Source organism: Schizophyllum commune, assembly GCF_000143185.2.
Source record: "Schizophyllum commune H4-8 unplaced genomic scaffold SCHCOscaffold_8, whole genome shotgun sequence".
Taxonomy (NCBI): Eukaryota; Fungi; Basidiomycota; class Agaricomycetes; order Agaricales; family Schizophyllaceae; genus Schizophyllum; species Schizophyllum commune.
Genome location: NW_026089545.1, coordinates 1,570,338 through 1,596,781, shown reverse-complemented (window position 1 = coordinate 1,596,781; position 26,444 = coordinate 1,570,338). Strand labels below are relative to the sequence as shown.

Sequence of the window (26,444 nt, the reverse complement as noted above, 5' to 3'; positions counted from 1 at the left end):
AGCATCGTCCGGCTGACGGCCCGATATTCCGCCGCCGCCTTCGGTGTCATCATCCGTCCGATTCCCCACTTTGGTCTCGACCTCCATCATGTCCCCCACGGACGCGCTCTCCTCACGCGGCGCCCGCCGACTGCTGCATCGCGCGGGCAAGTCGCTCATGAAATCGCACCGCCTCGGTGCCCTCCCATCGCAGAAGCTGGGCGCGCTCTCCCAGCACATCCGCTTCCGGCCCGTGCGCACACTCTCCCATTCCCCTCTTGCTATCCGACGCTCAAGCACCCCTTGCAGTGGTTTCTCGTGCTGACATGCCTGGTCATGTTTGTGCTGGCCTTCCTCGGGTTCACGAATCTCTCGCACTCGCTTCCGCTCAACGACAAGCTGTTGCACTTCCTGTGCTTCATGGTCGCGACGGGCGTGTTCTACTTTATATTTGATGTTGAGGAGTGCGTAGTGTCCTCCTCTATTTCTGGGTGTATGGCTGACATTGCCCAGGGAGGCAAGACGGATATGGATCTGGCGACATGCAGGGCAGATCATGACCGGCTTCTTCTGTTTCTTCTGCGGAGGGATCTTGAGCGAGTTCGTTCAGTCGATGCTACCGGTGCGTACATTCCTTCTATCTGTTTACTCTACGCGCTCACCCGATCATAGTATAAGGAATTCCAGTTCGGAGATATCGTGGTAAGTATACAAGGATTTCCGCGCGCAAATCATTGCTCATTGTCCCAGGCCAACTTATGCGGAGCCTCAGTAGGCCTTTACCTCTCTTACCACCTTGAGAAATACTATAGGCATAGGCGAGAGGTTCGTCGGATTGATGAAACCACCTCGCATCCGTCTCACCGTCCTCACAGATCGCCCGCCTCTACCAACCACTAGATACCTCACAATCAGACCTCGAGGATGACGACGACGAGCTCGTCGGCGACCAGCTTCTTCCCACCCACACCCAATCAACAAAACCAGGGAAGGGGTCTGTCGCGCTGCAAGACGTGTGGGACGAGCGGGAAGAGCTGTTCGGCATTGGCGACAGCGACGAAGAGGACGACCGGACGCCGCGCGTTTCTAGCAGTCGCGCCGGGCCTCCGCCCTCGAAGACGAGTGTATGAGATGTGCGCTGAGGCGCGTGTACGAGGATCGCGCTCGCTCGGGCGCGGCCATAATAAGTATTAGCGTTTGTAACTGTAATACCACGCTTTGGAATAGTGAAGGGAGTGCAACAGGGTTGCATGGGAGTATGAAGGCAACAGGCGAAGGCTACGACTTCTCGGCCTTCCCAGTCCCCAGTGTCCTTGCCTCGGCCTCTAGGGAGCGTAGGGTCTCCTCTTGTCCGTCGATGACTTCGTGTCGCTGCTCTACGCGTCGAAGGAGCCCTTTGCACGCAGCGTTGGGGACGGCGCATACGCGTTCACGCAGTACGGTGTCCAGCGTCGTCTGAGCTACATCAGCCATTGTGGTTCATAGCTAGAAGTTGAGAACACTTACCGACAGATCCCTCTCCAACCCCTCCGACACCCTCTTCCAATCGCCCCACCAGCGCCGCTTCGCCTTCTCCCACCTCCCAATCGCTACCCTCACGCTCGCCAGCGCCAACAGCACCCCCGCGCCCGCCGCCGTGCCCGGCGTCAAGCCCGCCGACAGCAGGTTGCTCAGCACGCCCTCCGCGATGCCCAAGCTCGCGAACGACGACGCGATCGCGGTGCCAGTGCCCAGCCCTGCGCCGCCCATAGCAACCAGGAAAGAGCGCTGCGCGGACCGATGTAAGCGCGGGGTGGCGTAGTGGGTCATCTGCGCGCGGCGCGCGTGCACGGGGGAGGTGAGGACGGAGGGGGAAAGGGCGGTGGACGGCGCGCCGGCGAGAGCGTCCAGGTCGTTGCGCAGAAGGGCGGAGGCGAAGGCGGGGCCGGCGCTTTCGATGGTCGACACGGCTTGTGCGGTCAAGTCGGCGCGGGCAGCGGCGAGCTGGCCGGTGTGGTAGATGAGCTGGGTGAAGTTCGTTAGTGAGATGTAGATAGACGATAAAGTGAGGAAGAAAGCTCACATGCTGTTCGAGCTCCTGGCACCACAGCCGCTCGACGGCGTCCGCCACGACGACCGACACCTCGTCCACGCGCGCCACCATCCGCCACCATGTCAGCCGGTCGAGCACGTCGCCCAGCCGCCGTTCCGTGTGCTCCAGCGCGCGGCGGACATGCTTGCCGTCCTGCAGCACCGTGCGTGGCACTGTCGCCTTGTACTCCTCCGCGCGCCGCTCGAGCGCGCTCACCCTGTCTTCAACTACGTCACACTCCGCGCGCGCAGTCGCCAAAGCGTCCCGACACGCGTTGAGTGCGCCCAGGAGCACGCCCTGGGCATACGTCCGTCGAGCGTCGCGCCGCGCGGACCCAAGGCCCGAGACGCGCGCGCGGATAGCCTCGAAGACGGCGGAGATATTGGACGCGGCGAAGTCGTGCTGGTAGAGCTGAACAGCCGCAGGCGAGGTGGGGTTCGCGTTGAGGGTCGTCAGCGCGGTCGCGGCGCGGCGGGTGTCGACTGCGAGCGTTGTCGGATGGTCGGGAAGGGGGCCGCGGGGTGGGGCGTTGGCGATGAAAAGGCGGAGGGGATTGTGCGTGGGGACGGGGAGATTGGGGGAGGGAGTGGTGGCTGGGTTGCGCACGATGATGGGGATGTCGGCTTTATAGGCGGAGAGCAGGGTCCTCGCTTGCAAAGGGTCGCGTAGCTCCAGAATCTGCGCGTTGAGGGTGGATAGCCAGGGGGCATTGACAACTAGTTTTGGGACTCCGTCAAGCCTAGGATTCATGAGCATCGGACATCGCGCATTCAGGTGGGGAACGTACTGCGCCTCCGAATGACGGGCACCAGCATCAACCTCTTCCCATCGTGTCGCCGTCGTCGTTGATGAGAAGGGTTCCTCTGTCAACGAGGTGACCAGCTCTTGCGAGCCAGAGTCCTCCCCCAAGCCGCATACTGCGAAGTACTTCAGCCACCGATCACATTCTGAAGCCGTTTGACGCACCGAGGATATTCAACTGAGCAGGAGACTTTCCCTCACGCAGCTCCTTCTCCACGCCCTCCAGTCCCGAACGTGAGTGCTCGAGTAGATGTCGCCAGAACCGCTGGTCCTCAACAGTGCCCTCGATCGTTTGTGTTGGCAGGACATCGAGGACGAGAGCTTCAGCCTTCGTAATCAGAGTCCGGTACGACGCATTGGCATGTATAGCGGTGGCTAGCTCCTTGCTTATGGGCGCCGCCTTTGGTTCAGCCTTTTGCAAGGGGGGCGCATCCTGGGATGGAGTCTGATCGCTATACGCCCGAGACCGGGTTCGGGCATGCGTGGGTATTCGCGCAAGTTTGGCGCCATGATGGCTGTACGAGGTAGAGCCTGCGCGGCAGGCGGGGAGCCTGGCCAGCCCGCTATACCGACATGGCATGGAGGTAGGTTCAAGTCGATCTCGCGAGCCTCGCGCGTGGGGGAAGCAGGCGCGTCACGGTCCGGTCCGGCATTTCCCGGAGAATGCTTTATGGCTTTTTACTTGCTTTTCCTGTTGAGTTAGGGAGCGCTGAATCGGCGACTGAGAGATAGCTATCTCAACTTTGGGTGTAAGTGCAAGCGAGTGGGGTAGAGTGAGCCTTGTTGAGGGCCTTCCACCTCCACGGCCCAATCCAGTGACCTGTGAATCATGCAAACACTACATTTCGAAGGATCGTCGTATCATCCATAAACCGTCAACTATCTACCCTATTCAGTGTCTGCAATTCACTGTCCCGATTCACTGCCCTTGAGCACGGATAAGGGGCGCCCTTGACACTTTGCCTCTCCCCACTGCTTCCATTTTCACACAACCCACAGGCTCGGCTCGCTTCCCACCAATGCGTAGCCCCTAGCCACGCCTGCCCCCAAGACGAGGACTTTGAGTGGAGTGGCCAATTGCCTCATTTGGTGCTGTGCGAGTCAACTGATCAGGAGGATTGAAGTCTATAAAGGCTGGATTCGGCTCCCGTCTCTCTTCCGTTACCGCGATGACCTCCCGCAAGAGGTCGAGCTCGGGCTTTGTGCAGTCGCAAGGTGGTCGGTCCACTCGGCGGCGCGCGGACGCAGCGCCAGCTTACCACGGGAACGAGACGCACGGCGGAGAGATTGCGCTTAATTCAGTTGGAGCGACCGCAGCTGAGACGGCGGTGAGCCCGGGAGCAGGAGAGGTGCGTTCAATGACCCTGGAAGTGACGCTGAACATGACGACGGACTGCAGGCGATCTCCCCAGTGCAGAGAAGTTCCACGACTTCGTCTATCCCTGCTCTAGTCGCTACCCCCTCGCATGTTGGTCCGTCTGCCAATGGACCCTTCGTCCAGTACGTCCCAGGCTCGTCGAACAGGCCCCGCAACGGCCCTCCCCACGTATGCACCGTCTGCGATAAACACTTCATGAGGTGCGTATCTCCCGCATATCCATTACTCGTCCATCTCGCCCTCGCCGAAACTGAGGCTAATTATCCTAATTCAAGGCCCTCGACACTCGCTACGCATATGAACATCCACTCGGGTGCTACACGTAAGTTGCCTCGTTGGCTATTGTCGTCACTTGCGCATAGTGTTGACACCTTGTATAGCGTACATTTGCGGCTTCCAAGGCTGCCACGCGCGCTTCAACGCGCGGTCGAACGTGACGCGGCACCGCTACCTGCACGGCGCTGCGTTTGCGCAGAAGCAGGGCGATATCGAGACGGGAAGGGCGGCAAGAGGGATGACGGTGTTCGTCGAACCCGTCGTGGCCTCGCCGAGTGGGATTCCTATGGCTCCGCCGAATGGGCCGCTTGTGAGCACCAGGGTAAGTGCATCGTCGTACGAGATGGCGGGGGAGTTCGGTGCGGCGTGGTCAGTCGATGACGCGGGGAGTAGCAACGAAGTGGGTCCGTCGAGTGCTCAACAGCCTGCTGATCACGAGGTGCGTTGGATGCCGGTGAATCAGGTGTCCCGAGGGCGTACATCGTACTCGCCTATTGCGATGACAGGCAGCAGAGGGTCGAAGAAGCAGCACAGAAATGCAGGCCCTCGATCCGAAGGTTGAAAGCTATCTGGCGGGCAATACTCTACCATACACGCATACACTACTCTTGCCGTTTCTTGCTCTGGTCGGTTCGCTTTGTTCCATATCGGTCTGTTTAACCTTGTCTGTATATCGTCTATTTCCAAATAGGCATGTATATTTGTATGACCACATATATACAGTGCGACCCGCCACTTCTCGACTGCCTCTTTGGGCGGGACCATCATTTTTGACCAAAAAGCACAAGACATTTCCCCCCTGCGGCGGAGCACCTTGGAAACATCACCAATGAGCTTGTATTACCTTTCCCCACCTCCAGGTAGAATATCTAAGCTGTAGCTCAAGTTTTGGTTTTTGGACCGTCGGAAAAATGAAAAATCGGCCGAAATTCAATGGAAAAGCGAATATAATATTCATTTCTGGGTCTTTTCAGACGATTTTCTCGGATATCGGTAGCGCATGGTCTCTACACTGCCTGTGCTACTGTCTAAGAATGATGTTCACATCCATAAAGACGTTCTGAGGGATTCGACGATGAGAAGAGTACTTTTTGACCGCATATTTTGCCTGCTGCGCGTTCAGGCCAATCCTGCAAGGAAAATATGAGTCCAGGTCAAGCCACAACCACCGAGATACATACTTGTATGCATGCATATAGCGGTAGCAGTGCCGAAAGTAGCGACGAATATTTTCGACGGTTACTTGGTTGAGACACTCGGGAACCAGGCGCTTTGCCGTCGGAAAAGTGCCGTCCGAGAACTTTCGAAACCCTGCAGATGCGTCAGCTTGCAGCATCGAGATGATAAGGAGTTGACTTACGCGTTTTTGCCTGACCCCACACCATCTCTATAGGGTTGAACTCGCAATGAAACTTGGGGAGGAAAAGACATTTGTGGCCCCTTTTCTCGATGAGGACCTGCAAGAGCGGCTTCTCATCGCGGAAATCGGGCTGCGACGCAAGCAGGCGCTGCATACAGCAGTTGATTGGACGCTCCGCATCCTCCGCTTCTGCAAGAACGGCGGCAGCGATGGCCTCTCGGCCTTCGAGGCCACTCCCATCAATCTCGTCCTCCTTCGACTTAGCCAGCTTCGCCGCTTTCTCGCGCGCGGCGGCAGACTGCTTGCAGACGCCACACGTGCCGACAGGCTTTCGGCCTCCTTCCTGAAGCAGGGATAGCAAGCCCCGCTCCCGAAGTACCTGCTCCATTCCCTTCGGCTTGCCCGCCAGGGAATTACCCTTCGTGTCGACTATTTGGCTGTCTGCAGGAAAGACCATGGACTGCACCTTTTCAGTTCCAGGGATTTTCGTGTCGTGCATGATTGGCTGAGCGCCCCCGGGGTAACGGTTCATTTTGTGGGCGAGTAGCGCGTCGCTGGCGAAGGCTTCATGCGCGGATGAACAGTCAAAGATAAATACCGCTGTTCCCTCCGGGAACTTGACATCGAAGATGTCAATCGCGCGCTTGACCTAGGGGAAGTATTGAGTTTGTATCCCCGAAGGAGACAGAAGCAACAAACCTGTACGAGAAGCTGAGGCATGTCCCAATAGGGATCATGACCCGCTCCAGGATATATGATCTGTCTCGCGTCGTAGGTAGGGAGGCGATAGCGGGTGTGCGGTGCAGGAGGTGGTGGGGGTGTCCAGTCATCAGCCGCAGCAGTGGTTCGGTCAGTAGCGACAGGGATAGCGGTTGGGGAGGCCTTCGTTTTGCCTTTCCTGCCCTTCCCCTTTATCGCTTCGCTTGGGGTTGGCATATGCTGGGAAGACGGAGGGAGAGGTGGTGCCGGCAGAAGCTCCTCTCGAGCGATCTCGTCAGGTGTCAGCGCGAGCCGACCATTTTCTGACTTCTCGATAATGAAGTCAGAAACATGGACATTGCGCCCCCGGCTCTTTGAGCGGAGCTCCTGCTCTCCCTCCCGAAGCCAGAGGCTGTTCGTCTGGTCGTTTGCTTGGAAGCACGTCTCGTCGTGGAAGATGGGATAATGGATCTTCGTTCCCGCTGGAATAGTGGGGGCGGTCTCCGATAGCGACTTGTCCTCGTACTGATAGGCAAACGGCAGCACGGAGAGGTCCATCAACTCAATGAAGGCCTTACGCGCTGCGACAACATCCTTGCGCTCGTGACCGTCCCAGTATATTCCTTTGGTATGGCGAGTGCAATAAAAGCCGAGCCACTTCAGCCAGCGAACAGCCGTCGTCATCGAGATCGTCGCATCAATTCCGAGTTGAGGGAAAAGGTGGACATTAACGAAGTTGAGCAGCTTATCGGGTGTGGGCTATAGGTCAATAAGTAAGGTGATAAGGGGGGAAGATGAAAATGTACCCGATTCTTTCCTAACCCACCCTTGGACTCGTCGATCTCGCGGTCAGCCCACCTCTTCAGATGCTTCTTGACCTCCGGATTTTCGAAGTTCGTTGCGTGCACAGCGCCCTTCCCTTGACGATTCTCGGGGAGCTCGCCGGTGCGACGAACGTGCTCAGCAGCAACACGTAGCTGACGTGCAAAGTATACACCGTGATCGCGGCCCCTTGCGACATGGGCACTGGCCTCGGCTGCTGGCCGTATCTTGTTCGCACTCTTCCGCAGGCGGTAGCGAAGTGCACCTTGGGTTGTCTGACGAGCGCGTGCAAAGGCCTGGTCTCGTGCTTGCTGCCGCTCATCGAGTTTCTTGCTGTATTGTTCCAACGCACGAACACGCTCGAGCTCCCGATCAAGCTTTTCCAACGAGAGTTGAGGGCTGTTGTTCCTAATTAACTTCTTCCTAAGCAAACTCAGCTTCGCGTTGAGTGTGAGAGTACGAGCAGCCTCGTTAGTTGCCTCTTCATCGTCCACCTCCCCCTCCTCGTCCTCCGAGTCGCTAGTGACACTGCCCGCGTCCTGTAGATCACCTCCCGACAAAGTATCAACGGGACTCGTATCCCACTCAGCGCAGCTTCCGACGACATCCTCCATTGCCTGTAGCTCCTCTGGCTCTGTGCGCGCAGGAGGCGAGAGCTCGGGAACAGGAGATGTGCACGCGAGGGAAGGAGGTTCGGTGTCAGGGGATGCATGCAACTCCTCGCGGCTCGAACGGTCCTCCGCCATCTCGCCAGTGACTTCATTCGGGATGCTGCTTGTTGGCGGGTGCTCGTGTTCGTCATTGCCACCGTTCGGGTCCTGCGAGTGAGGTGAACTGATCATTCGATGTCAATAGGCTTATTTGCTTACGCATGGGGGCATGGCGTGCACGGACTGGCCGAGGTCAACGCGTGGTCGCTTTGGCTCCTTCTGAGCTGCAGTGAGGACAGAGAAACAAGAGAAGCGAGGAACGGTGACTGACATTCTTGCGAGAGAAGATACTCGCAATGCTCTTCTGCATGTTGATCGCGCGCGACTTCTTTGTCATGTTGTTGGCGTTCCGCCACATTGTCGTAGTGCTCTGCCCTCGGGGAGCCGGGGGCGGCGCTTCGGGATGTCTTAAATCTTCATTGGAATGGGTTCTCTTCCCCTTCAGAGCGTCGTGAGCCAGTAGCTTCAGTGACTTGTGCACGGCACTCACTAATACAGCCGTTGGGCATCCATTCGGTACCAAGTCCGCGTCGAACCTGACGATCATCCCAACATCTCGACCGCGCGCCCCCGGCGCGTCATCAGAGGGCACATCACCCATGCTGCTTGCGGGGAGGCGGTCGACCTGGTCACGACGATCGAGCTCGCCGAACGCGTTCACTTCGAGTGTGCTGATATCTTCCATTTCGCCTTCATCGCAAGCCATAGGAACCCAGTCAGGGTCGAGAGCGCGTTCTTGGGTGAGTTCACTCTCGCGTCTGCTCGCTTCTCGCCGCTTGGCAGCCGCGCTTCTTGCTGTGGGAGCCATCACGAAGGAGATGTACAAGACACGGCGCGTTCCCGTGCCTTCCGGAGGTACACCCATTTTCGTATCTTCCGGTCCGAAAAAGTGAAAAATATTCGATTTTTCGGGCCATTTTTCGTTCTCAGCGTCAAACGCATTCTTTTGGCCAGTTTCACGCCCCAAAAAATGTCAAAAAAATCGTATCAAAATTCCCTTATGCCAAAACAGACGTGTCAGGAAGGTGGCGGGTCGCACTGTACACGCGCGCACGCTTTTATATGACCGTCGGCTCCGGCCACGGGAAGTTCATCTTCCCCTCCATCCCCGCCGCCCGCCACACCGCCCCAATCACCGAAAACGGCAGCCCCGAATCCACAGGCTCTCCCGTCGACAACGCCGGGTCCACCAGCAGCTTCACCGTTGCTAGCAGCCACGCCGCCGACCACACTCTGCCTACCAAGCGAGTGGTGGCGTTTTCTTTGATGCCCAGGGTACGGCCCACGGCGATGACGCCGTCCTCGAATGTGATGGCGATGGCTTGGAGGAGGAAGAATCGGATGGAGCGGCCGACGGTGACGTCGATCTGGCGGTCGCCCCAGACGTGGGTGATGCCGGAGGCGAGGAAGCCGATGTAGAGCTGGATGTAGGAGGAGGCGTTAGTGCCGCGCTTGACGCCGAGGAGGTTGACGACGGCTTTGCCGGTGGAGGCGACGTACTGGATGGGGTGAGCTAGGATAAGGAATGCAATAAAACATACATACACGACGCATGAGCTGGTGCCAGACGCGGCTGAAAGTCCTCTCAGCGAGTTGCCCTGATAAACAAGATACTAACACTCACCCCCAGATCTTCCTCAACGTATACGCCTCGCCCAAATCACCCCACATCGGGGGCCAATCACGCGGCTCCTGACCCAGAAGCGCCGCAATAATCGAAAGCTCACTATACATCATCTGCGAGTTCGCCCAGAAGTGGATGACTGTCACGGTGATGGTGATGCACTGGAAGAGGAGGCCCTGGGAGGAGATGGGCAGCCGCTCGGCCGCGCGCCAGGAGGTGAGCGGGTTCTGCTCGAAGTATGTGCCGCAGCAGTCAGTGAGAAAGTAGAAGAAGGCGGTGTCACGGAGGCGGGAGACGATGAAGTCCTTTCGGGAGCGGAAGTGGGGCACCTGGGGGAGGTGGGGGATCTTTGGGTAGAGGGGGAAGGTTAGTTCGATCGAGAGGAGACTGGGACATGACTTACCGCCGTCGTCCACCCCACTCCGCGGCTAGCCCACAGCAGGCACGTAGCCCACCAAAGACGCTTGCCAAACGGCATGTCCTTCGCCGCCTGCATATCATTCCGGTGGCGCGTCCCATCATGTAGCGGGTCCGACAGGAAGTAGAAGTGCAGCGCGGTGAACGCCGGCCACCCAAAGCCCAGGCTCGCAAACTGGTAGTCCAGCGCCGCGTTCCCGAGAGTCATCGTCGAGACCGCATAGACGGAGATGGCCACCTGCGCCGCGAAGACCGCGACGCGCACCGCGGGCGGGGGCCGGGTGGCGATCATGAAGGGGATGGGGCCGATCATGCATAGCGAGCAAGCAAAGAAAAGGGAAGGATTGTGGTAGCGGTCCGGCATGGCGGGCGCGGAGGGGGCTTGTAGAGACCCAAGCAGCTATAGAGACACGATGTGGGGAAAGAGGCGCAAGGCGCGAGCTCGAGTGTTATATACGCGCCCCGGCGGCCGGGTCTCGACATGTGGATAGAGTCGTGGAAGACCCTTGGAGGACCCTGGGCGTCCGCAGACCGCCAGAAGCGCCCCGCAGTTGCTCACCGCCGAGACGATCATCAGTGATTGTAGGGAACTTTCACACATGGCTTAGGCGCCATTGAATGAGGGAAGAGACTCTGGATGCATGAAGCCGAGACATGACTGCAGAATAGCCAGATACTCCCTGCGAGACCGTATGGCAAGCATGGTCCAGCAGACAGAACCTAATGAAGTGATCAGGAAGAAGAACAAGGACCGGTGACTCACCTCAATTTACGCGCATTGGAATCGCCCGGCAAACGCCGAAAGTGGCCACCAAGGTCGAATCAGCGAGGTTGAAGCTGAGCGCTGAACGTTGGATTGTTGATCAGGCATCTACAGCGTCCCTGCTCAACTGTTCTGGTGCTCTGGCATGTTTACTCCACCTAGTGTCAAAATTCACACCTGCAGCGCCCCCCCGGGAATAAAAACGATGAGCTTGACGTCCGGCGCTGGCCGTCAACAAGCCTATCTTGAGGCGGCCACATACTGTGTATGACGAACCGCACCATTATGTCTTTATTTCTTCCCAGTAGGGAGCCTCCAAAGGGTACGCCGCAGAGACTTCCGTTCGTGTCATTGGACAGATCGAGTTCGTCCAGCAGAATGCGTCGATGAAACTCACCGCCCGCGTACATCTGCAATCTCATATTGCCATTCATCTCTAGCTAGATAGCATTACCAAGAAAAATCTGTCGACGATAGTGTACAAATACAAGCACTGTCTGCTTCGCGCGTCAGTTGCGAGCTTATGCAAAATAGTAACTGAACGTACGGGGCGAGATAGCGTAGGCATCCAAGAAATAATATGTAGCGGAGTCACTCAAGAAATATAACGTCCGTCGAGGGAGTTTGACAGCTTAAGAGAGCGTCTATGATGGTGGAGCTTTGCGAAGCTTTTGCGAGTAGGCTCGCGCCTTGCGCAGCGCGAGGTCCTGTACGAGGGTGAATAAGAGATGAGGAAGGAAGGGTGGAAGGCAACTGACAATGACTAGGGTGGAGAAGCGCTTGATTTTCTGCAGGCGGCCAGAGGCATTGCGCCCTTGGCCGAGTGCCTCTTGAAGCTCATTCGCCTGGGGCGCCCACGGGTCCTCGTCGAGGAACACCTGCGATGGGAGCTCAGTAAGCTGGTTTGCTTCCCACAAGCCAAATACGATACGCACCATGGTTCGCATGAGGAAGTCATCTTCGCCATTCGAGGACTTCGTAGTCCCCGGCTTCTGAGAATAACAATCAGCAAGCGCCCTCCTTAACTGAGGCTAACCACGCACCACGTCCTCTGAGCGCGCAAAGGATAAAGGCTGTCGCCCCCGACCTTCATCTTCAGGAGGCGGCTTGCGGACGCAGCGGTGACGACGAGCTGCGCGCCTGGGACGGTACTTGTCTTCGGGACGCTCGCTGCCGTTCTGAGCAAGAACGAGAGCGATGGAGGGGTAGTACGGTTCGCGGGAATAAGGACAGACGGACGGCCTGGGTCGGACAGGGGGGCTGGGTCGGACGAGCATTAGGACGTGGCAATACCGAGAAACGAAAGTAAGGGGATGGTGGGAGAGGGGGAAAAGGATGTTTGCGTTGACCCGATCTTGCTCTCACGCCGCCGCTTGATACAAAGTTCGACCCACCTTGTACTTCCCGGCCGAAACTGCTTGAGTCCTTCCTTTTGAGCCCTTAACTGCTATCTTCCTCTTCGCCATGCGGCGCCTGACTGGACGCCTCGCAGAGGCCTATCCTTGTCGACGGCTGTGAGTCCCAAGGCACCTCAAAAGCGGGAACTTTCTGAACCGGGAGTCGAACGGCTTCTAAGTCTGGTGATCGGCCCGCTCTACGAGCTCCTCGCGCGCCTCGCTGTCTAGAGGGTCTCCCCTGACTGTCTTTCTGGCCTTCGAGAACGTTTGACGCATTGCGTGCGATCGTCGATGGGAAGGCGTCGACGGGACTTGCACAGATATCCGGCTACTCGAGGGCTTGTCGAATGCTTCCCAGCTTCGCTCGTTCCCTGCCCTTACCATCATACCCGCTCGTCGCGGTCGAGCACAACGACGTAGATCGCTCTCCGTCTGGTCCCGAGGCCTCACCCCGCACAAGTTTTGGTTCCGCAATGCGGGGCCGGGGGACGGCACCGAGGAGAGGCGTGACTCGACGCGCCTGTCACGGTCACAGCTTATGGCACTGGTGAGTCGGTGGCGAACACATATAGAGCTTTTCAATCACTCACCGCTATGAAAGGTTCGGTATATCATGCAAATCATTGCACTGAATGGACTGAACTTCGATGTCGAATGATGAAGTGGACCGGCGGGGTGATTTGAAGACGACTTTCAAGAGCAAGTCCTCGAGGATACCAGGGCGCAAGCACACTGACGGAAGCAAGGGCAAGGGTATTCAGCGCTGCTGGTTGGCTGTCAAGGCGGGGCTCGTCTTCTTGCGGGGGCGCTTCTTCGTGGCCTCGCCTACTCTATAGACTCAGTGCAAGGAGCCGAAGATCTGTCGAAAGGACGCTTCTGGTATGGGAATTTCTGCGACGAGCGTGAGCGTTATACATGCGACCACAAGAGCCCAACGCACCTGCTTGGCGTCCCAGCAAACGACCCCGTCCAAGACCCAACGATGCAGCGGAGTACTTCGATTGTTGAGCGAGCAGAAGGTGTTCGCCTCAAAAGCTGAGCCTTAGCCCCCTTCCGCGGATGGAAATATGCTGCATCTGCACGCTGGGGTCGGCGATGCCTTGGTCGCTGGCAAGCGTTCCGCGCGCGTGAAGCCCTGCATGTTGTCTTGAAATCCGCGTGAACGTCATGGTCATTCGATGCCTTGTCGACGGACGTATGGATTTTTGCGCGTATGCTACGAGCGCGGGCACTGCAGGGAGCCTAGTTGGCCACCAGAAAGGTGCACATTGTCTTCGTCTGTCACTAAAGCGCCTGACCAGTCGCCGGTTTCTTTTGGAGAGCGCTTGCTACCCAGGTATGGCTTGCTGCAAGGTAAAATCACGGAAGGAGCACGTTGGCTCATATTTGCAGACGCGGAAGGCACATTGAACAGCAAGCAACATTCAGCTTCGACCGTGAGCGGGAAGACTTTAGGACGAAGAGGTGATGATGGTCAAGAACGATGCGGATTTCCAACATCGGACCGTTGCTCAGTCGGGGTGTGCCGATCGAACGACGCTTCCTCTTGACCTCGACCACTCTGCGACCCCTCGTCGACAAGAATGCTACGGAGATGCCAACATACTGTTTTCCCTCACGCATTATCCTGAGATCTATCGACGCGCCTGTGGCGAATTCTCTGCAAGAACAAAGGAGGTCGCGTCGTTTGGCAACGTTTGCATGAATCCGAGATGACGAAGCTGGAAACTTTTGGATGTGGTAAATGCCGCGCAACGTCCTGTAGCCAGGTTTATAAGGACGGCGTAGCCCCGGAGACGTTCAGACCACTCTACACTACGGTCCCATGGATGACTGGGGGATACACTGCAGGTGAGTGCACGGTTGCTTCCTTTGCAGCCCCATTGAAAGTACAGTTTTCAAGCTCAACATGCATTGTATGCCTCTACTGTGGTGCCACGGCCAGGCCCATGAGCCCAGTCAAATTATCCAACCTCCCCTTCAGCCGTCTAACATCGTCCGCCGTCGGTCGCGCCTCTCTCGAACCTCCTCCCATCGTCCCAGACGTCAGCCGCGCCAGTTGATCTTCCAAAGCCTCCATCTTGCGTTTCTCCAACAACTCGTCGTCCGTCACCAAATCCTCATCTTCCTCCAACTGCAGATGCTCCTTCGCGTGCGCCTCCGCCTCCAGGTCGCGCGGCGCGATGTCGGTGAGGCGGATGTGCGCGAGCTGGCGGGAGATGTCGCGGACTTCCGCTATGGCACCCTCGTTTACCGCGGGAGCTCCCTCGCTTTCTGCGTTTGCGGCTTGCGAGGAGAGGAAGGAGAGCAATGCGGATGCCATTCCACGCAGCAAGCCGAGCTCTCTTCCTAGCGGCGCGCCGACGTCAGCGAAGCCCGAGTCGAAGCCCTCTTGGAGGGCGGATTCTTTCCCGGCGGTTATTCCCTCACGGTAGCCAGCCTAGCAGGCAGAGGTAAGTCTTGGACATCGTCGGCGTAAAGCATACAACTGACATTGGTGAAGTCAGACGATAGCTTTGCCCATTCTGCGTCCCTTGTTGTCGTAGAGTCTGCAACCTCGTCCCAGGGTGAATCCAGGTCCATCTCGGTGGCGCGCAGATGAGCGTTGGGACAGATCGTGGTTATCTAATCTCGATCGCGCTGATAATGCAATGGACCCACAACGAAGTCACGGTTGTTGTCACGCATGTCGTCCTCCAGCTTGGCCAGTTTCAATACAAGCTGTAGACATCCATTGAATATTTTGCACTGAACTCCACAATACAGCCGCGTGATATGCTCCCGCCATATATGCGAACAACGTTGGACATTGTACAGTCGCATTTGCTGACTTCGAGCGTATTTCCGCACGTGAGCGCGCCTGAAGATGAACGTGATTAGCATCGCGGCGCGGCGCTCCGTCTCCTCCAGAGTACTCCCCAACCTGTTCCCAACTTCCATGACCACTGTACCAGCCCGCTTGAGACCGATCCTACGCGCCATGTCGTCTTCCTCACCGCGGACCACCCTCCTCTCCGAGTTCTCTACCTGCGAAATCAGTGATGCCCTCATCAAGCTAGGCGTTCCACACGGTGGGCTCCTGCCCGACATCCAGCTCAAAGTTCCATCGCAGGACGCTAGGATCTGTGGTCCGGCCTATACGGTCAGGATGGTGTTGAGCTCGGATACCTCTGCGCCGAAGCTGTCTGGCCATTTCGTAGACCAGGCGCCTGAGGGGTCCGTGATTGTTATTGATGCGCCTCCAGGTAAAGTTCGACTTCACAAACTTTGGTGCCGTCGCGCGTACTGAACGCCCATATAGAGACAAAGAACGCCGTCTGGGGAGGGCTCATGAGCGCAGGCGCGCAAGCAAGAGGGGCCCTCGGCGTTGTCATATCTGGCCGGTGTCGAGATCTTGCCGAGCATCGCTCGCTTGGCTTCCCCGTCTTCTCGCGCGGACAGTCCACGCTCGGGCAGTCGCCGTTTACGCGGCCCTCCGAGATCAACGTCCCTCTGACCATCGCGTCAATACCCAATTTCGGGAGCAGTGCAAACGTCCAGAGCAGCGAGGGAGCGGACGCATTCCCCGCCGCGGTCATCTCTCCCGGAGACTGGATCGTCGGCGACGAAGACGGCGTTGTGGTCGTTGCGCAGGCTCTGGAGCAAGAGGTGGTCGAGAAGGCGTTGAAAGGCAGGGAAGTGGACGCGAAGTGTATGGAGGATATAAAGGCGGGTAAAGGCGTCCAGGCATCGTTTAAGCTGCATAGAGGGAAGTAGGGTGCTCAGGAGGTAGCAGGATGTGCAGGTCATGGTGGATGCGCAGGGAAGGCCGTGATGCGATGGTAAATTACAGTGCTGAGGTATATCTAAAGTGTACACAATACAAATGCACAGGTAGAACTCATCGTCGAGGTTGGAACTTCGTCCGCGCGTTCGAATTCGGTGCCTTACTGCCAACGGCTGCCCCTGCCGCCTGATGCAGTTGGGTCGTCCGACTAGACTGTCTCTGTGCCTCCAGTATCGCTCCGCGAGACAGACACCAGTCTATGTGCTGGTTCAATCCGTCGTTGTCCGCCGCGAGTGTCTTCCCGCATATGGGACAGTCGTGTTGCTCTTCGGTGGGCGATGGCGAGCGTGGCGGTTTGGACGGGGGCTTAGACGAGGGTTTGGTTGAAGAGGACCTCGCAGCGGTGTAAGAAATTGGCTTGCTGGACTGCGCCGCGAAGACAGGCTTATTGGACGACGTTGACCGTTCCGCATCGTTTTCCCCATCCCCCTCCAGCCCAAAGTCAGCCGCACTGACACCCGCATTGTCGTCGTGCTGGCTCAGGCTCGCAATATCGTCATGCTGACTCAAATCCGGCTCGTTTTCCTCCTCTTCGTGGAAGCCGGGCATCGCTTCGTCGAGGTCGTCAACCGTGATAGGTGCTGATGCCATCCCTTCTGATTTGGCGTATGCACCCATATCGGACTCTGCGGACAGCTTCCTCCGCTTCGTAGGCGAGTGGCTCGGGGCGCCGAAAAACTAGGTGTGGATCAGCCTATAGCCTATCGTGCCCGACTATTGAGATGATATAACAAGGCTCACCCTCTTGATACCCCCACTCGGCTCCGGCGCACGCAGATCCTTGAGCTTCGTCACGCGCAGACCAATGAGGCGTAGGATGAGCGGCCATTCGGGGGCGAGGAGTTCTTTGCCGGCCTGTGACTGGTTAAGTGTCTTTGCACGAGGCCGGATGTGTATACAAGGCCGGATGTAGATGCCCTTTAACGCACCGCATACAAATCCTCCTTGCTCGTGATCCATCTGTCGAAGGATTTCGCGCGGGTAAAGACTGTGAGCAAGGTTAGCATCGTCAAACTAGACTTCACGCGGAGCTGAGTCTATCTCGGCTTGGGCAGCGTCCGAATCGCACCTTGATACGTATCCAGCTTAAACTTCAGCGTCACCGTCCGCCCCGCCCAGCCCGACGTCCTCATATCGTCCTCGAGCTCCGCTGCTACCTCGTCCAGCTTGAGCATGATCTTGTCCTTCTCGCTGATGGGGTTGAAGGTTCTGGACCGCCGGTCAGCAACACGTTCGACGACATCCAGGTTGTTAGGACATCAAGGTAGCTTATGACTAGTTCCCTCGTGTTGCATACAAAGGTACAATGAAGGAGATAGGAGAACACTCGCCTCTCCGCCCCGATACTCTTTCTCTCCTGCCTTTCCGGCGGCCGCACCGTATTCGATGCGATGCCGAGGTATGTTTGCAGGAGGAAGCGCATCCCAAAGTGTTTGTCCATGAGGTAGACGGTTGCGCGGTGCGTGTAGATGTCGCCGCAGGTCTGAGTGGTGGGTGAGTGGGTGAGCGGGAACCAAACAGATAGTTGAGCGGGAGCCAGACAGATAGTTGAGCGAGGACGAGAGCGATCCAAAGTGAGCGACTGCCTACCTTGATACCAATAGACTCCAACAATCGCTCGTTTACCCTCCCCACGCCGGGGATCTTGCGTATTGAGAGGTCGCGCATGAAGGACATGATGCTGGAGCGGTCGAAAGGAAGGTAGAATTGGCCGTTTGGCTTGTTCTGGTTACGGTGTAAGCGCCGGGATGACGAGGTCGAGCGAGGAGAGGAGATGCGCACCTTATCTGAGCAAATCTGGCACAAGGCATCAGTCAGCCAAGCATCAGTCTATCGAGCTCACGACTCATACCTTGGCGAGCATCTACGAGGGCAAGGATTAGAATAGACGGCACAGAGGTAACGATGTTCACCTTGTTCGGCGCTATCCCCGCACTGACGGTGAGGTCGCTCTCCTCGTGCACCACACGACGCATTTCGGCGACACATTCTTCGGGACCAATGTCGTGTTCGCGGCAATACTTGGTGATGCTGGCAAACGTCAGCTTCGCGTTTGGGCTCTGAGGTGTAACTCTGGAATGTCAGCTTACTTGAGGTATCCCTCATCACAACTCGCCGGGCACATCGTGGGGTCATATCGCCGGAAGATGTCCATCACCTGCTTCGACTTTTCTGAATAGCGTTCGTGGTTGATTTTGACGAGGATGAGGTCGGGGCAGAGCTTTTTGGCGATGAAGGCTGGGGTGAGGTTATGTTAGCTTCATCGGATGGAAGGGTCGCGAGCGTCACATACTAGGCATCCCGCTGCGCACGCCATATTGGCGGGCTTCGTAGCTGGCGGTTGTGAGAACGCCCATTCCTACCTGTGCAGCAGTCAGATACAGGCAGAAGTAAGGCTGAAGGCAGACTCGTACACCGAACGCCTTTCCCTTCACTTCGGGTTGGTATAGCATCTCAACGTTCTGCACATTGGAGGTTAGCATCAAGCACTGAAGTCGACGACGGAGGAGGCTCACAGCAAAAAAGGCATCCATGTCAACATGCACGATGTACTGAGACAGATCTCGCTCACTTTCCAACTCGGCAAGCTACCTCATGAAAACGTGGGTCGGCTATGAGGCTTGAACCACTTACAATATGGTCGACTGTGGCCTCAATTGCGCCTGTATTTGTGTCCTTCAGCAGCCGTGAAGCAGGCACGTAGGTTGAGCCTCACCTATATCAGCGCCTCTCAGCGCTTCATCCCGAACAGCGAGGATCTTTTCTATGCGCTGAGTAAGGTCCTTGTCTTTCTTCTTCTCATTCTGAAGTAACAATCGACTGATTAGTCACGCACACTTTTTCAGTTCTGCCATGCCTTACATCGTAGAATTTGGAACCCTTCGAGGCTTCAGCTATGATACGATTGATCTCAGTCTGGTCCTTGGCCAGCCTGTCCGCTTGGTAACTAAGCGTGCCCCCCAGCGGGGTCTGAACACCTTACCCAGCTTTGCCAGTAGACGGGCCGGCCAAGCGCTTGACAAGACTATCTGTTTGTTGGCTGGGCTGTTGCATCCCCATGAGACGTCTGAGTTGAGTGAGGAGAAGGCGCGACCTATATGGCCGCCACACTCGTCACAGTTGAGGACAAAAGACGAACAGCGCGCGTGGCGGTGAATCACGGGTAGTCACGTACACGTGATCGTGACTAGGAGTTTTGTCGGTGCCGAGGACCACGTGTGCATGGAGCTTGGCACTCACCTTCATCGTGTCGAATTCATTCTGTTCAAGATCGTCGTTCATTGTCTTTCTTCTTGACCTGCATCGCCGAGATGTCCGCGGATACTCACGGGAAAGCGGCTACGTCGGGCTCTGAAACTTGTGTGTGCTTCCATCAGCTCGAGCAATCTCGCGCGTAACTTCAAGGGGGTGCATCATCAACGGTATCTTTGCCACAACTCACATCCAAGGTGGGCGCTACAGTGCGGCCACTCACGGCCGCAAAGCCGAAAGATATTTGTTATCGTCCTCTGAACAGTCCTTCCGACGGAAATTCCCTTCTACTTTGGTTGGGAAGCACATGTGCGCTCACGCTCATCCTTGTGTGGGAGCTGCTCGGCTGGTGCTCGGTGCACCAAAATCCCGATCTACTGCTGACGATGCTGACATTCAAGGCATAACGTTCGAGAGGAATCATTAGGCAGCACCGCGGGGCACAGCATGATCGCGTCGGGAATTCCGGCATGGGGGCGTCGATTATCTCTCCCCCACGCTGGACAGCATGCTGGCCACCGCAACGGTTCCTGATGTCGTGAGCTGTCGTGCGCCATGCCTGTTGGTCTACATCCGCCTTGGCAGCGTCAACCGCGATGCGCTTAAAAGCGACAATCCCGCTTCTTCATCAGGTTCTCCTTCTTCTCCTTCCCCCGCCTTCAATTCGCCCAGCAGCCGGTCCTTGACCAGCTCACCTTCCAATCTTTACAATGTTTCAAAAGTCGCTCGTTCAGCTCCTCGCTGTCGCCTCGATTGCGTCCCAGGTCGCGGCGCAGTACGAGGTCATCCCTCCTTCCATGGGTCCCTTCGTGAGTTCATATCCTTGAGAGTCAGTTCCCTGTCGTTTGCTGAATATGTATGCTTTGTAGTTCGATGACGCCACTTTAGGATCTGCTGGCGACTACGGTTTGAACAACAAGGGCATCGACCCTGCCGCCGAGATCGCCGGTTGGTTCGACATGACCGATGTCTGGCGCACGGCCCAAAAGGTCCTCAGCCCTGCTGTCTGGAGTACGGTCTCCCCCTTGTACTCCCTCGTCTCGCAACTTACCCTCCCCCAGGTCGCGTCGCCGGAGGCTCAGGCCACGAAGAGAGTGCGTAACTTACCTTCCTCATCCCCACCCGCCAGTCTTGGAGTCCCTCTTTACGAACATGACTTCGCAGGCATGCGCTGGAACTCCCACATCTTCGAGTACATCACCTTCCGCCCCCGCATGGGCCGCGACCTCGGCAACGCGTCGCTCGCGACCAGCGTTACCCTCACCAACGGGGCTGGCGTCTCCACGAAGTTCGACTCCGCGTCGCCCTTCTTCGTATCGCCGTCCGGCTCGCACGGCGTGGTGAATCCGGAGGTGGCGGAGAAGTGAGTGGTTTGGTTGTTGTTCGGTGATGAGAATGGCCATAAACTTATGTGCCGCAGCGGAACCGTCCGGGCCGCCGCTGCCGCTGGCATCATTGCGGGCATCGCGCAGTACTCGACGGTCCCGATTGCCGACCTTGGCGCTATCAAAGCGGAGAACCAGACGTACTGGTATCAGGTAGGTGGGGAACCTCGCTCCTCGAGTTCTCTCGAAGTCATGAAGGAATCCTTGCTGATCTATGCTTTCTAGATGTACCCGGACGAGAAGTGGGACCCGGAGGCCGTGACGGCGCGCCTCGACGCCGCGAAGGCCGCAGGCTGCTCCGCCCTGCTCATCACCGTCGACACCACCTCCGAGGGCTGGCAAGCCCGCGCCTGGCGCGCCGGCGGCGACGAGCCCACCGGCAATGCCCAGCTCCACGTCCTCACCTGGGAGAACATCGAGTGGATCAAGAACAACACCGACCTGCCCGTTGTGCTCAAGGGGATCCTCTCCGTCGAGGACGCTATCCTCGCGCGCGACGCCGGCCTCGCGGGTATCTACCTTTCGAACCACGGCGGCCGGCAGCTCGACGGCGCGCCCGCGCCCGTGCAGGTGCTGATGGAGATCAACAAGTACGCGCCTGGCTTGGTGGACGAGATCCCGGTGTTTGCGGACGGGGCAATTTATTCGGCGAACCATGCGCTGAAGATGCTGGCACTGGGGGCGCGGATGCTGGGTCTGGGACGGCCGTGAGTGGCTTCTGTGGTTCTGTGGGTGTGGTAGAAGGAGCTGATGTGTGCGCTTAGGGTTCAGCTGTCGTTGACGATGGGGCAGGCTGGCGTGGAGAGGATGCTGCAGAACCTGCACGACGATATGCTGGTTGAGATGCGCCAGATTGGCGTCTCGAGTCCCTCGCAGCTGAATACCAGATATGTGCGTAGCCTCATCCTCTTTCACTCGTGAGGAATGCCCGCTAATGACCTCGTAGATCAACACACAGCGAGCTGCTGGCTTCGTCTACGATGGCGAGCTCCAGCAGTAGTGTGCGGTCATACACTGCGATAAGCGGCCCTAGGGCTCGTCATCGTCTGGTTGTACCCCTGTTGTACACACAGTCATTCTTTTGCATCTGGCAAGGCGGCTCTGTGGACGATCTTATTTATATCGTGTTGTTGTTAAGAGGTAGTTCATATGCTTAGAATGCCCTGACGCGAACTTCGACGTTGTTGTTAAAAACATCAGTGTCTCAATTGTTTTGATGTACAGTGCTACTTGAGGTCTGCGATTTCCGTGCATGACTGAGCTCTTTGAAGAAAATGCAATCAGACGGGGTCTGCGATCTCGCTCGACAGAGCCAGCGGCGAACCCAGGTTAGGGTAGCTGTTCGAGTCGAAGCTAACCCTATAACAATGTCAGCCATCGTAGATCGAAGCAACACAATTTGCAAGCTACTCACTGTTGTACATTCTGAGGGGCGAGGATGCGATCAGCATGAGCAATGAGGGCAATCCAGACTGCCTTACCGTATACCGACTCCCATCGCACGCGCCCGGGGAGGAAGGCGAAGCATGGTAGACGTTCCAGGTCTGGTCCCCTGAAGCACTCAGGAAGAAGCCGTTATGACCGGGCTGGTAGTTGCCATTCGCAGAGGTGAAGATGGGCTCCGAGGACTTGGTCCACGACGAAGCGTTGAGGGGATCGCTGCCAGTGAGCTCGAGGAGGCCGAGCTGGAGTGGGAATGGTCAGAAGGGCAGGATAGAGAGAATGTAGGTTTATCAGTATACCTTATAGCCGTCACCATTGCAGCTGGACGCGGAGAAGACGATGAAGGTGCGCCCGCCGTGGTAGAGACCAGCTGAGGACAATGAGTTGGTGGCATGTCGTTGATGGTAACGGACTTACCAGGTCCCTCGTTGACATACGTCCCAACCTTCTCCCAATCGTACGTAGGCGTCGCGATCTTGACCGTGTTGCCAACCTCAGTCGCGCTCGTCATTTGACTGCAGGCCAGTCAGCGACCAATTATCCTTATGCGCGGTCTCATGAGGCGTACCTAATCCAGAGGCACTGATAATCCCCATCCCAGCTCGAGTACACAAGGTACCGATTGTCGCCGTAGACGAGAACCGTGCCGTCGATAGCCCAGACGTCACGGTTCGGAATGACGATGCGGCCAGCGTAGCTCCATTCCGAGTCCCAGATGATGTTGGAGGAGCCCTTGAGGACGTGCAGCTTCTGGTTGTCGAGGGTGCCTGAAGTGCCGGCAGAGTAGTAGCTGGGAGGGGAATGAGCCTAACCTTGGATATAGGAGCAGAATCGCGTACATGAACCAAGCGCCTTCGTCGGGCATCCTTGACCTATCTGTTAGCAGTTGAAAATCACAATAGATAGACGTCTGACCAGTGAATCTCCGGAGCCCCTGCAGCAACGTTGAGTCATCATTGGAAAGCAAGTTAGCTCTACACTCACAGACGTTGCAGCAGCGATCCGCGTTCGTGTCCGTCCAGATCACCTTTGGCGTCGAGTCCTTCAATTCCTGGATCGTCGCGCCACGAGAGATCTGCAGGTTGGACCACGTCGTTGACATCAGGTCTATGATGCGGTTCAGCTAAAGGACACCATCGCTGTCTTGACCGAACTCACAGTAATAACCCTCATGATAGACCATGAACGGGTCGGAGCCATTGGGATCCTTAATCGGGTTCGTAAACGCGACTACAGAGAGCAGCTGCGAGGCGAACGAGATGATTGCTACAGCGAGCCCGAGGAGATGCATTCTGCCAGCTCTTCGGGGAAGGGGAAGGAACGAGTCTTCCTTAACCGCGCGGTCTCTCATAAGTACTCGACGGGTCGAACGAGCCGCGGTCCGCCGCTATCGTCGTCGCCAGGGTCGACGCGGTCCGTATCCAAGCATGACCGAAGTTGCACGCTGGAGGTGTAGCGGAGGCGGTTGCAGTCGAATCACGGGAGCCTCCTTCGGAGAATTGGGAGGAGTGACCGGCGCGCGCAAAGGGTTGGGACCATGCGCACGCCTATATGAGCTTGACGGGTCCTATATGCCGGTCAAGATAACATGGATTTATTGACACCGACAAGCAAAGGATAGAGATGTGGTTATAACGCAAGGCCTCAAAGTGGGAGACGAAGCTGACCGAGTAATAGGACGGCCGAGAACCCTATGTACGCAGGTGCAGAACCACTGCAGAGTGCCCAGAAAGCACAGAATGCAGCGATTGCTCGGACAATTGAGGCCGAGCCTCGTGCAGAATCTCGGCTGGAGGATGTCAGGCGGAGAGAAGGCATTCTTCCTCGTCATTATACCAGGCACAGAAGATCGAATACGGTCCGGGACACCGTTAAAGAGACTTGGATTGCGCACGCTGAGTTGTGTGAGAACACATTGTAGAAACCGAAGATGGAAGAAAAGGGCAAGGTTTTACTCATCCCGAAGGAAAGGTGAACACAGCAAGTTACGGACGAAGATGGGAAGCATGTGAAGTTAAAGACTCGGCATATGCCGAGGCGTTCACACACTCGCACCTTTGTGGCGTCATGGTGGCGCGCAACGCGCCTTGCCGCTTACAGCGAGGAAGCCGCTACATTGACGCCTTCGACGCCTCACCCTACAATCATGAGCATGAGTATACTCTGCCAGCAATGCAAGGAGCCCTTGCAGGTCCGTAATCCTACGAATGCTGTGTATGACGCCTGACGGTACCATTAGCTCGACGCATCGCTCGTCGACCTCGCACCCTCCGCGTATGACATGATCGTGTCAACGCTGCCTCAGCCAAGTGCACCCGCGGCCACCAAATCCCTCTCCGATGCGGAGAAGCTAGCGCAACTGAACGCGTCGCCCGCGATGAAGGCCGCTTGGGAACGCGCACATATCAACCCAGGATCCCTCTCCCCCCGTGCACAGGGCAAGCTCCCCCAGCGCGGCTCACCACTCCCCAATGAGTCCTTCGTCGTCCTCCAAGACAGTGTCATTCGGGCCATCCCCCCGCAGGGTGCCACATCGAACTCCCCTTCCCGGCGAAGGAAGACCAATGCGCAGGCGCCGGTCGATCCCCTCCCCTTGCCTGAACACCCAAATCCCTCTCCTTGGTCAGATCATCTGCGCTCGACGCAGAAGCTGTTTAGCGTACTGTCGTCGAGGACAGACGTCGATCATCCGTTGTGCGCGGAGTGCACGCAGATACTGCTCAATGCGCTTCAACGGCAGCTCGAGGAGACGAAACGGGAACGGGATGGGTACATCGCGTTCGAGAAGGAGGTGCGGCGCGAGAAGGAGCGCGAGGTGCAGGGGATGTCGAAGGAAGAGGCGGAGAGGAAGATACAGCGATTGAAGGAGGACGAAGAGACCGCGGTGGAACAACTCATGCAAGCCGAGCGTGAACGCGAGGAACTGGATGATGAGTTACGTCTACTGGAGGCGGAGGAAAAACAGTTGGAGGCAGAGGAAGCAGAGTACGTATACTATCGGAAATCAAAGGTCCCTTGCGTGCTCACCCGTCTCCCGCAGGTTTTGGCATATGCACAACGACCGCCTGCTCGAGGCCGATCAGCAGGCAGAGCAGCTCGCTACGCTCCGCGCAGCATATGCTGCCGATTCCGCGACGCTGGAGAAGCTCGAGCGCACAAACGTGTACAACGACGCTTTCTGTATAGGGCACGACGGCGCGTTCGGAACTATCAACGGCCTGCGCCTTGGACGAATGCCCGGAATTCCTGTGAGTGCCCGGATCTTGTAGCGACCCCACGCAGTGGCTGACAGCCGTGCTTGCGCTCAGGTGGAATGGGCGGAAATTAATGCAGCCTGGGGCCAGGCGCTCCTCCTTCTCTACACAATCGCGCGTAAACTTGACTATCACTTCGAGAAGTGGGTGCTACTCCTCGCACTCTGCCGTGGCGTACACCGCGTCTGACACTGCTACCTTGCAGCTATCGCCTCGTCCCGATGGGGTCCTTCTCAAGAATAGAGCGAACGACGGGTGACAAAGCGAGCTACGAATTATACGGGTCGGGTGACTTGCACTTCGTTCGCCTACTGCATAACAGAAGGTTCGACCTGGGGATGGTCGCGTTCCTGGACTGCCTAAAGCATCTCATGGAATACATTGGGTCGCAAGACCCGAGTGTGGACTTCCCCCACGAGTGAGTCGAACGTGTGCCTCTTTGCTCTTCCTCTACTGCTCTTTACGAATTGCTGGGAAATCTGGAATGTCGCTCCGCATCCGTATGGTCGGCGTGAAGCTGGAGGGTCCGAGCGAGCGCTGACTTTACTCAACAGGATCGTTAAGGATAAGATAGGCGACGTATCGGTCAAGCTGCAATTCAACCAGGAGGAGGCGTGGACGCGGTCTTTACGACATGTCCTCCTGGCGCTGAAGATCTGTTTGAAGTGGGCGACGAATGGGATTAACGGTTAGCGCTTCCAGTGGGTTGCCACCAAATGCCTCACTTGATTTTTTCGAATAAAATCTTTATGCCTCATCTTTTGGATGGAAGACCGACGATGCGACAAAGATAGTAAGCCGCACTTCGACGGTCGATTCTGCTTCGAGCCCAAAATATCTATGAGAAATGCTCTTATGGAGATTGGTTTCCAAATGCGTATACAATGCCGTTGGACTTCGCAGCCACGCGATTATCTACTTTGGTCCAATCTGCGCCTTCTTATTACGATTTCCCCTTGTCGATCCCCTTGAAATCCCATTCTGTGT

General features: G+C 57.1%; 12 protein-coding genes across 12 annotated transcripts; 5 read left to right on the top strand and 7 right to left on the bottom strand.

Moving 5' to 3' along the window:
* The first annotated feature begins 66 nt into the window (after nucleotides 1-66).
* On the top strand, nucleotides 67-1,435 carry SCHCODRAFT_02347283 (uncharacterized protein). The gene is made up of 6 exons (XM_003030033.3): nucleotides 67-232; nucleotides 289-443; nucleotides 493-601; nucleotides 652-681; nucleotides 730-804; nucleotides 855-1,435. Exons 1-6 carry the CDS (start codon nucleotides 89-91, stop codon nucleotides 1,107-1,109), a joined length of 768 nt encoding a protein of 255 aa, XP_003030079.1. The 5' UTR covers nucleotides 67-88; the 3' UTR covers nucleotides 1,110-1,435.
* Nucleotides 1,258-3,451, bottom strand: SCHCODRAFT_02583771 (uncharacterized protein; the record flags this gene model as incomplete). Its single annotated transcript, XM_003030450.2, has 5 exons — nucleotides 3,017-3,451; nucleotides 2,838-2,967; nucleotides 2,042-2,789; nucleotides 1,486-1,983; nucleotides 1,258-1,434 (listed from the first exon to the last, which is right to left on the bottom strand). The coding sequence occupies exons 1-5, from the start codon at nucleotides 3,429-3,431 to the stop codon at nucleotides 1,258-1,260; spliced, it is 1,968 nt and encodes a 655-aa protein (XP_003030496.1). The 5' UTR covers nucleotides 3,432-3,451.
* Nucleotides 3,452-3,812: 361 nt separating this feature from the next.
* Nucleotides 3,813-5,278, top strand: SCHCODRAFT_02583769 (uncharacterized protein). The gene is made up of 4 exons (XM_003030034.3): nucleotides 3,813-4,200; nucleotides 4,251-4,429; nucleotides 4,505-4,551; nucleotides 4,610-5,278. The coding sequence occupies exons 1-4, from the start codon at nucleotides 4,021-4,023 to the stop codon at nucleotides 5,065-5,067; spliced, it is 864 nt and encodes a 287-aa protein (XP_003030080.1). The 5' UTR covers nucleotides 3,813-4,020; the 3' UTR covers nucleotides 5,068-5,278.
* Nucleotides 5,279-5,441: 163 nt separating this feature from the next.
* On the bottom strand, nucleotides 5,442-8,961 carry SCHCODRAFT_02547408 (uncharacterized protein; the record flags this gene model as incomplete). The annotated part of the gene is made up of 8 exons (XM_003030451.3): nucleotides 5,442-5,635; nucleotides 5,687-5,816; nucleotides 5,866-6,514; nucleotides 6,565-7,323; nucleotides 7,371-8,204; nucleotides 8,256-8,315; nucleotides 8,368-8,535; nucleotides 8,587-8,961. 8 exons carry the CDS (start codon nucleotides 8,959-8,961, stop codon nucleotides 5,527-5,529), a joined length of 3,084 nt encoding a protein of 1,027 aa, XP_003030497.1. The 3' UTR covers nucleotides 5,442-5,526.
* A 48-nt stretch (nucleotides 8,962-9,009) lies between these two features.
* SCHCODRAFT_02547405 (uncharacterized protein) lies at nucleotides 9,010-10,862 on the bottom strand. The gene is made up of 4 exons (XM_003030452.2): nucleotides 10,124-10,862; nucleotides 9,721-10,067; nucleotides 9,642-9,669; nucleotides 9,010-9,595 (listed from the first exon to the last, which is right to left on the bottom strand). The coding sequence occupies exons 1-4, from the start codon at nucleotides 10,499-10,501 to the stop codon at nucleotides 9,155-9,157; spliced, it is 1,194 nt and encodes a 397-aa protein (XP_003030498.1). The 5' UTR covers nucleotides 10,502-10,862; the 3' UTR covers nucleotides 9,010-9,154.
* Nucleotides 10,863-11,544: 682 nt separating this feature from the next.
* Nucleotides 11,545-12,177, bottom strand: SCHCODRAFT_02507343 (uncharacterized protein; the record flags this gene model as incomplete). Its single annotated transcript, XM_003030453.2, has 4 exons — nucleotides 11,545-11,607; nucleotides 11,659-11,778; nucleotides 11,836-11,892; nucleotides 11,944-12,177. 4 exons carry the CDS (start codon nucleotides 12,175-12,177, stop codon nucleotides 11,545-11,547), a joined length of 474 nt encoding a protein of 157 aa, XP_003030499.1.
* A 1,953-nt stretch (nucleotides 12,178-14,130) lies between these two features.
* SCHCODRAFT_02632147 (uncharacterized protein) lies at nucleotides 14,131-14,903 on the bottom strand. Its single transcript, XM_003030454.2, has 2 exons — nucleotides 14,791-14,903; nucleotides 14,131-14,737 (listed from the first exon to the last, which is right to left on the bottom strand). The coding sequence occupies exons 1-2, from the start codon at nucleotides 14,878-14,880 to the stop codon at nucleotides 14,222-14,224; spliced, it is 606 nt and encodes a 201-aa protein (XP_003030500.1). The 5' UTR covers nucleotides 14,881-14,903; the 3' UTR covers nucleotides 14,131-14,221.
* Nucleotides 14,904-15,220: 317 nt separating this feature from the next.
* SCHCODRAFT_02632144 (RraA-like protein) lies at nucleotides 15,221-16,199 on the top strand. Its single transcript, XM_003030035.2, has 2 exons — nucleotides 15,221-15,542; nucleotides 15,599-16,199. The coding sequence occupies exons 1-2, from the start codon at nucleotides 15,236-15,238 to the stop codon at nucleotides 16,051-16,053; spliced, it is 762 nt and encodes a 253-aa protein (XP_003030081.2). The 5' UTR covers nucleotides 15,221-15,235; the 3' UTR covers nucleotides 16,054-16,199.
* On the bottom strand, nucleotides 16,178-19,183 carry SCHCODRAFT_02703092 (DNA/RNA polymerase; the record flags this gene model as incomplete). Its single annotated transcript, XM_050346968.1, has 17 exons — nucleotides 16,178-16,801; nucleotides 16,865-16,978; nucleotides 17,053-17,111; nucleotides 17,193-17,332; nucleotides 17,449-17,606; nucleotides 17,714-17,848; nucleotides 17,906-17,920; nucleotides 17,976-17,987; nucleotides 18,037-18,154; nucleotides 18,214-18,361; nucleotides 18,417-18,486; nucleotides 18,538-18,585; nucleotides 18,640-18,711; nucleotides 18,758-18,786; nucleotides 18,840-18,927; nucleotides 18,986-19,055; nucleotides 19,107-19,183. The coding sequence occupies 17 exons, from the start codon at nucleotides 19,181-19,183 to the stop codon at nucleotides 16,178-16,180; spliced, it is 1,977 nt and encodes a 658-aa protein (XP_050199292.1).
* Nucleotides 19,184-19,991: 808 nt separating this feature from the next.
* Nucleotides 19,992-21,940, top strand: SCHCODRAFT_02632136 (FMN-linked oxidoreductase). The gene is made up of 8 exons (XM_003030036.2): nucleotides 19,992-20,184; nucleotides 20,245-20,386; nucleotides 20,437-20,469; nucleotides 20,540-20,738; nucleotides 20,796-20,913; nucleotides 20,986-21,467; nucleotides 21,525-21,651; nucleotides 21,707-21,940. Exons 1-8 carry the CDS (start codon nucleotides 20,086-20,088, stop codon nucleotides 21,758-21,760), a joined length of 1,254 nt encoding a protein of 417 aa, XP_003030082.1. The 5' UTR covers nucleotides 19,992-20,085; the 3' UTR covers nucleotides 21,761-21,940.
* On the bottom strand, nucleotides 21,707-23,494 carry SCHCODRAFT_02737804 (glycoside hydrolase family 43 protein; the record flags this gene model as incomplete). Its single annotated transcript, XM_003030456.2, has 10 exons — nucleotides 21,707-22,119; nucleotides 22,175-22,185; nucleotides 22,242-22,445; nucleotides 22,503-22,573; nucleotides 22,621-22,718; nucleotides 22,772-22,993; nucleotides 23,016-23,069; nucleotides 23,101-23,137; nucleotides 23,188-23,310; nucleotides 23,362-23,494. 10 exons carry the CDS (start codon nucleotides 23,492-23,494, stop codon nucleotides 22,041-22,043), a joined length of 1,032 nt encoding a protein of 343 aa, XP_003030502.1. The 3' UTR covers nucleotides 21,707-22,040.
* Nucleotides 23,495-24,301: 807 nt separating this feature from the next.
* On the top strand, nucleotides 24,302-26,215 carry SCHCODRAFT_02632130 (APG6-domain-containing protein). The gene is made up of 6 exons (XM_050345699.1): nucleotides 24,302-24,394; nucleotides 24,443-25,188; nucleotides 25,244-25,451; nucleotides 25,512-25,600; nucleotides 25,663-25,875; nucleotides 26,012-26,215. Exons 1-6 carry the CDS (start codon nucleotides 24,350-24,352, stop codon nucleotides 26,148-26,150), a joined length of 1,440 nt encoding a protein of 479 aa, XP_050199291.1. The 5' UTR covers nucleotides 24,302-24,349; the 3' UTR covers nucleotides 26,151-26,215.
* Nucleotides 26,216-26,444: the final 229 nt, after the last annotated feature.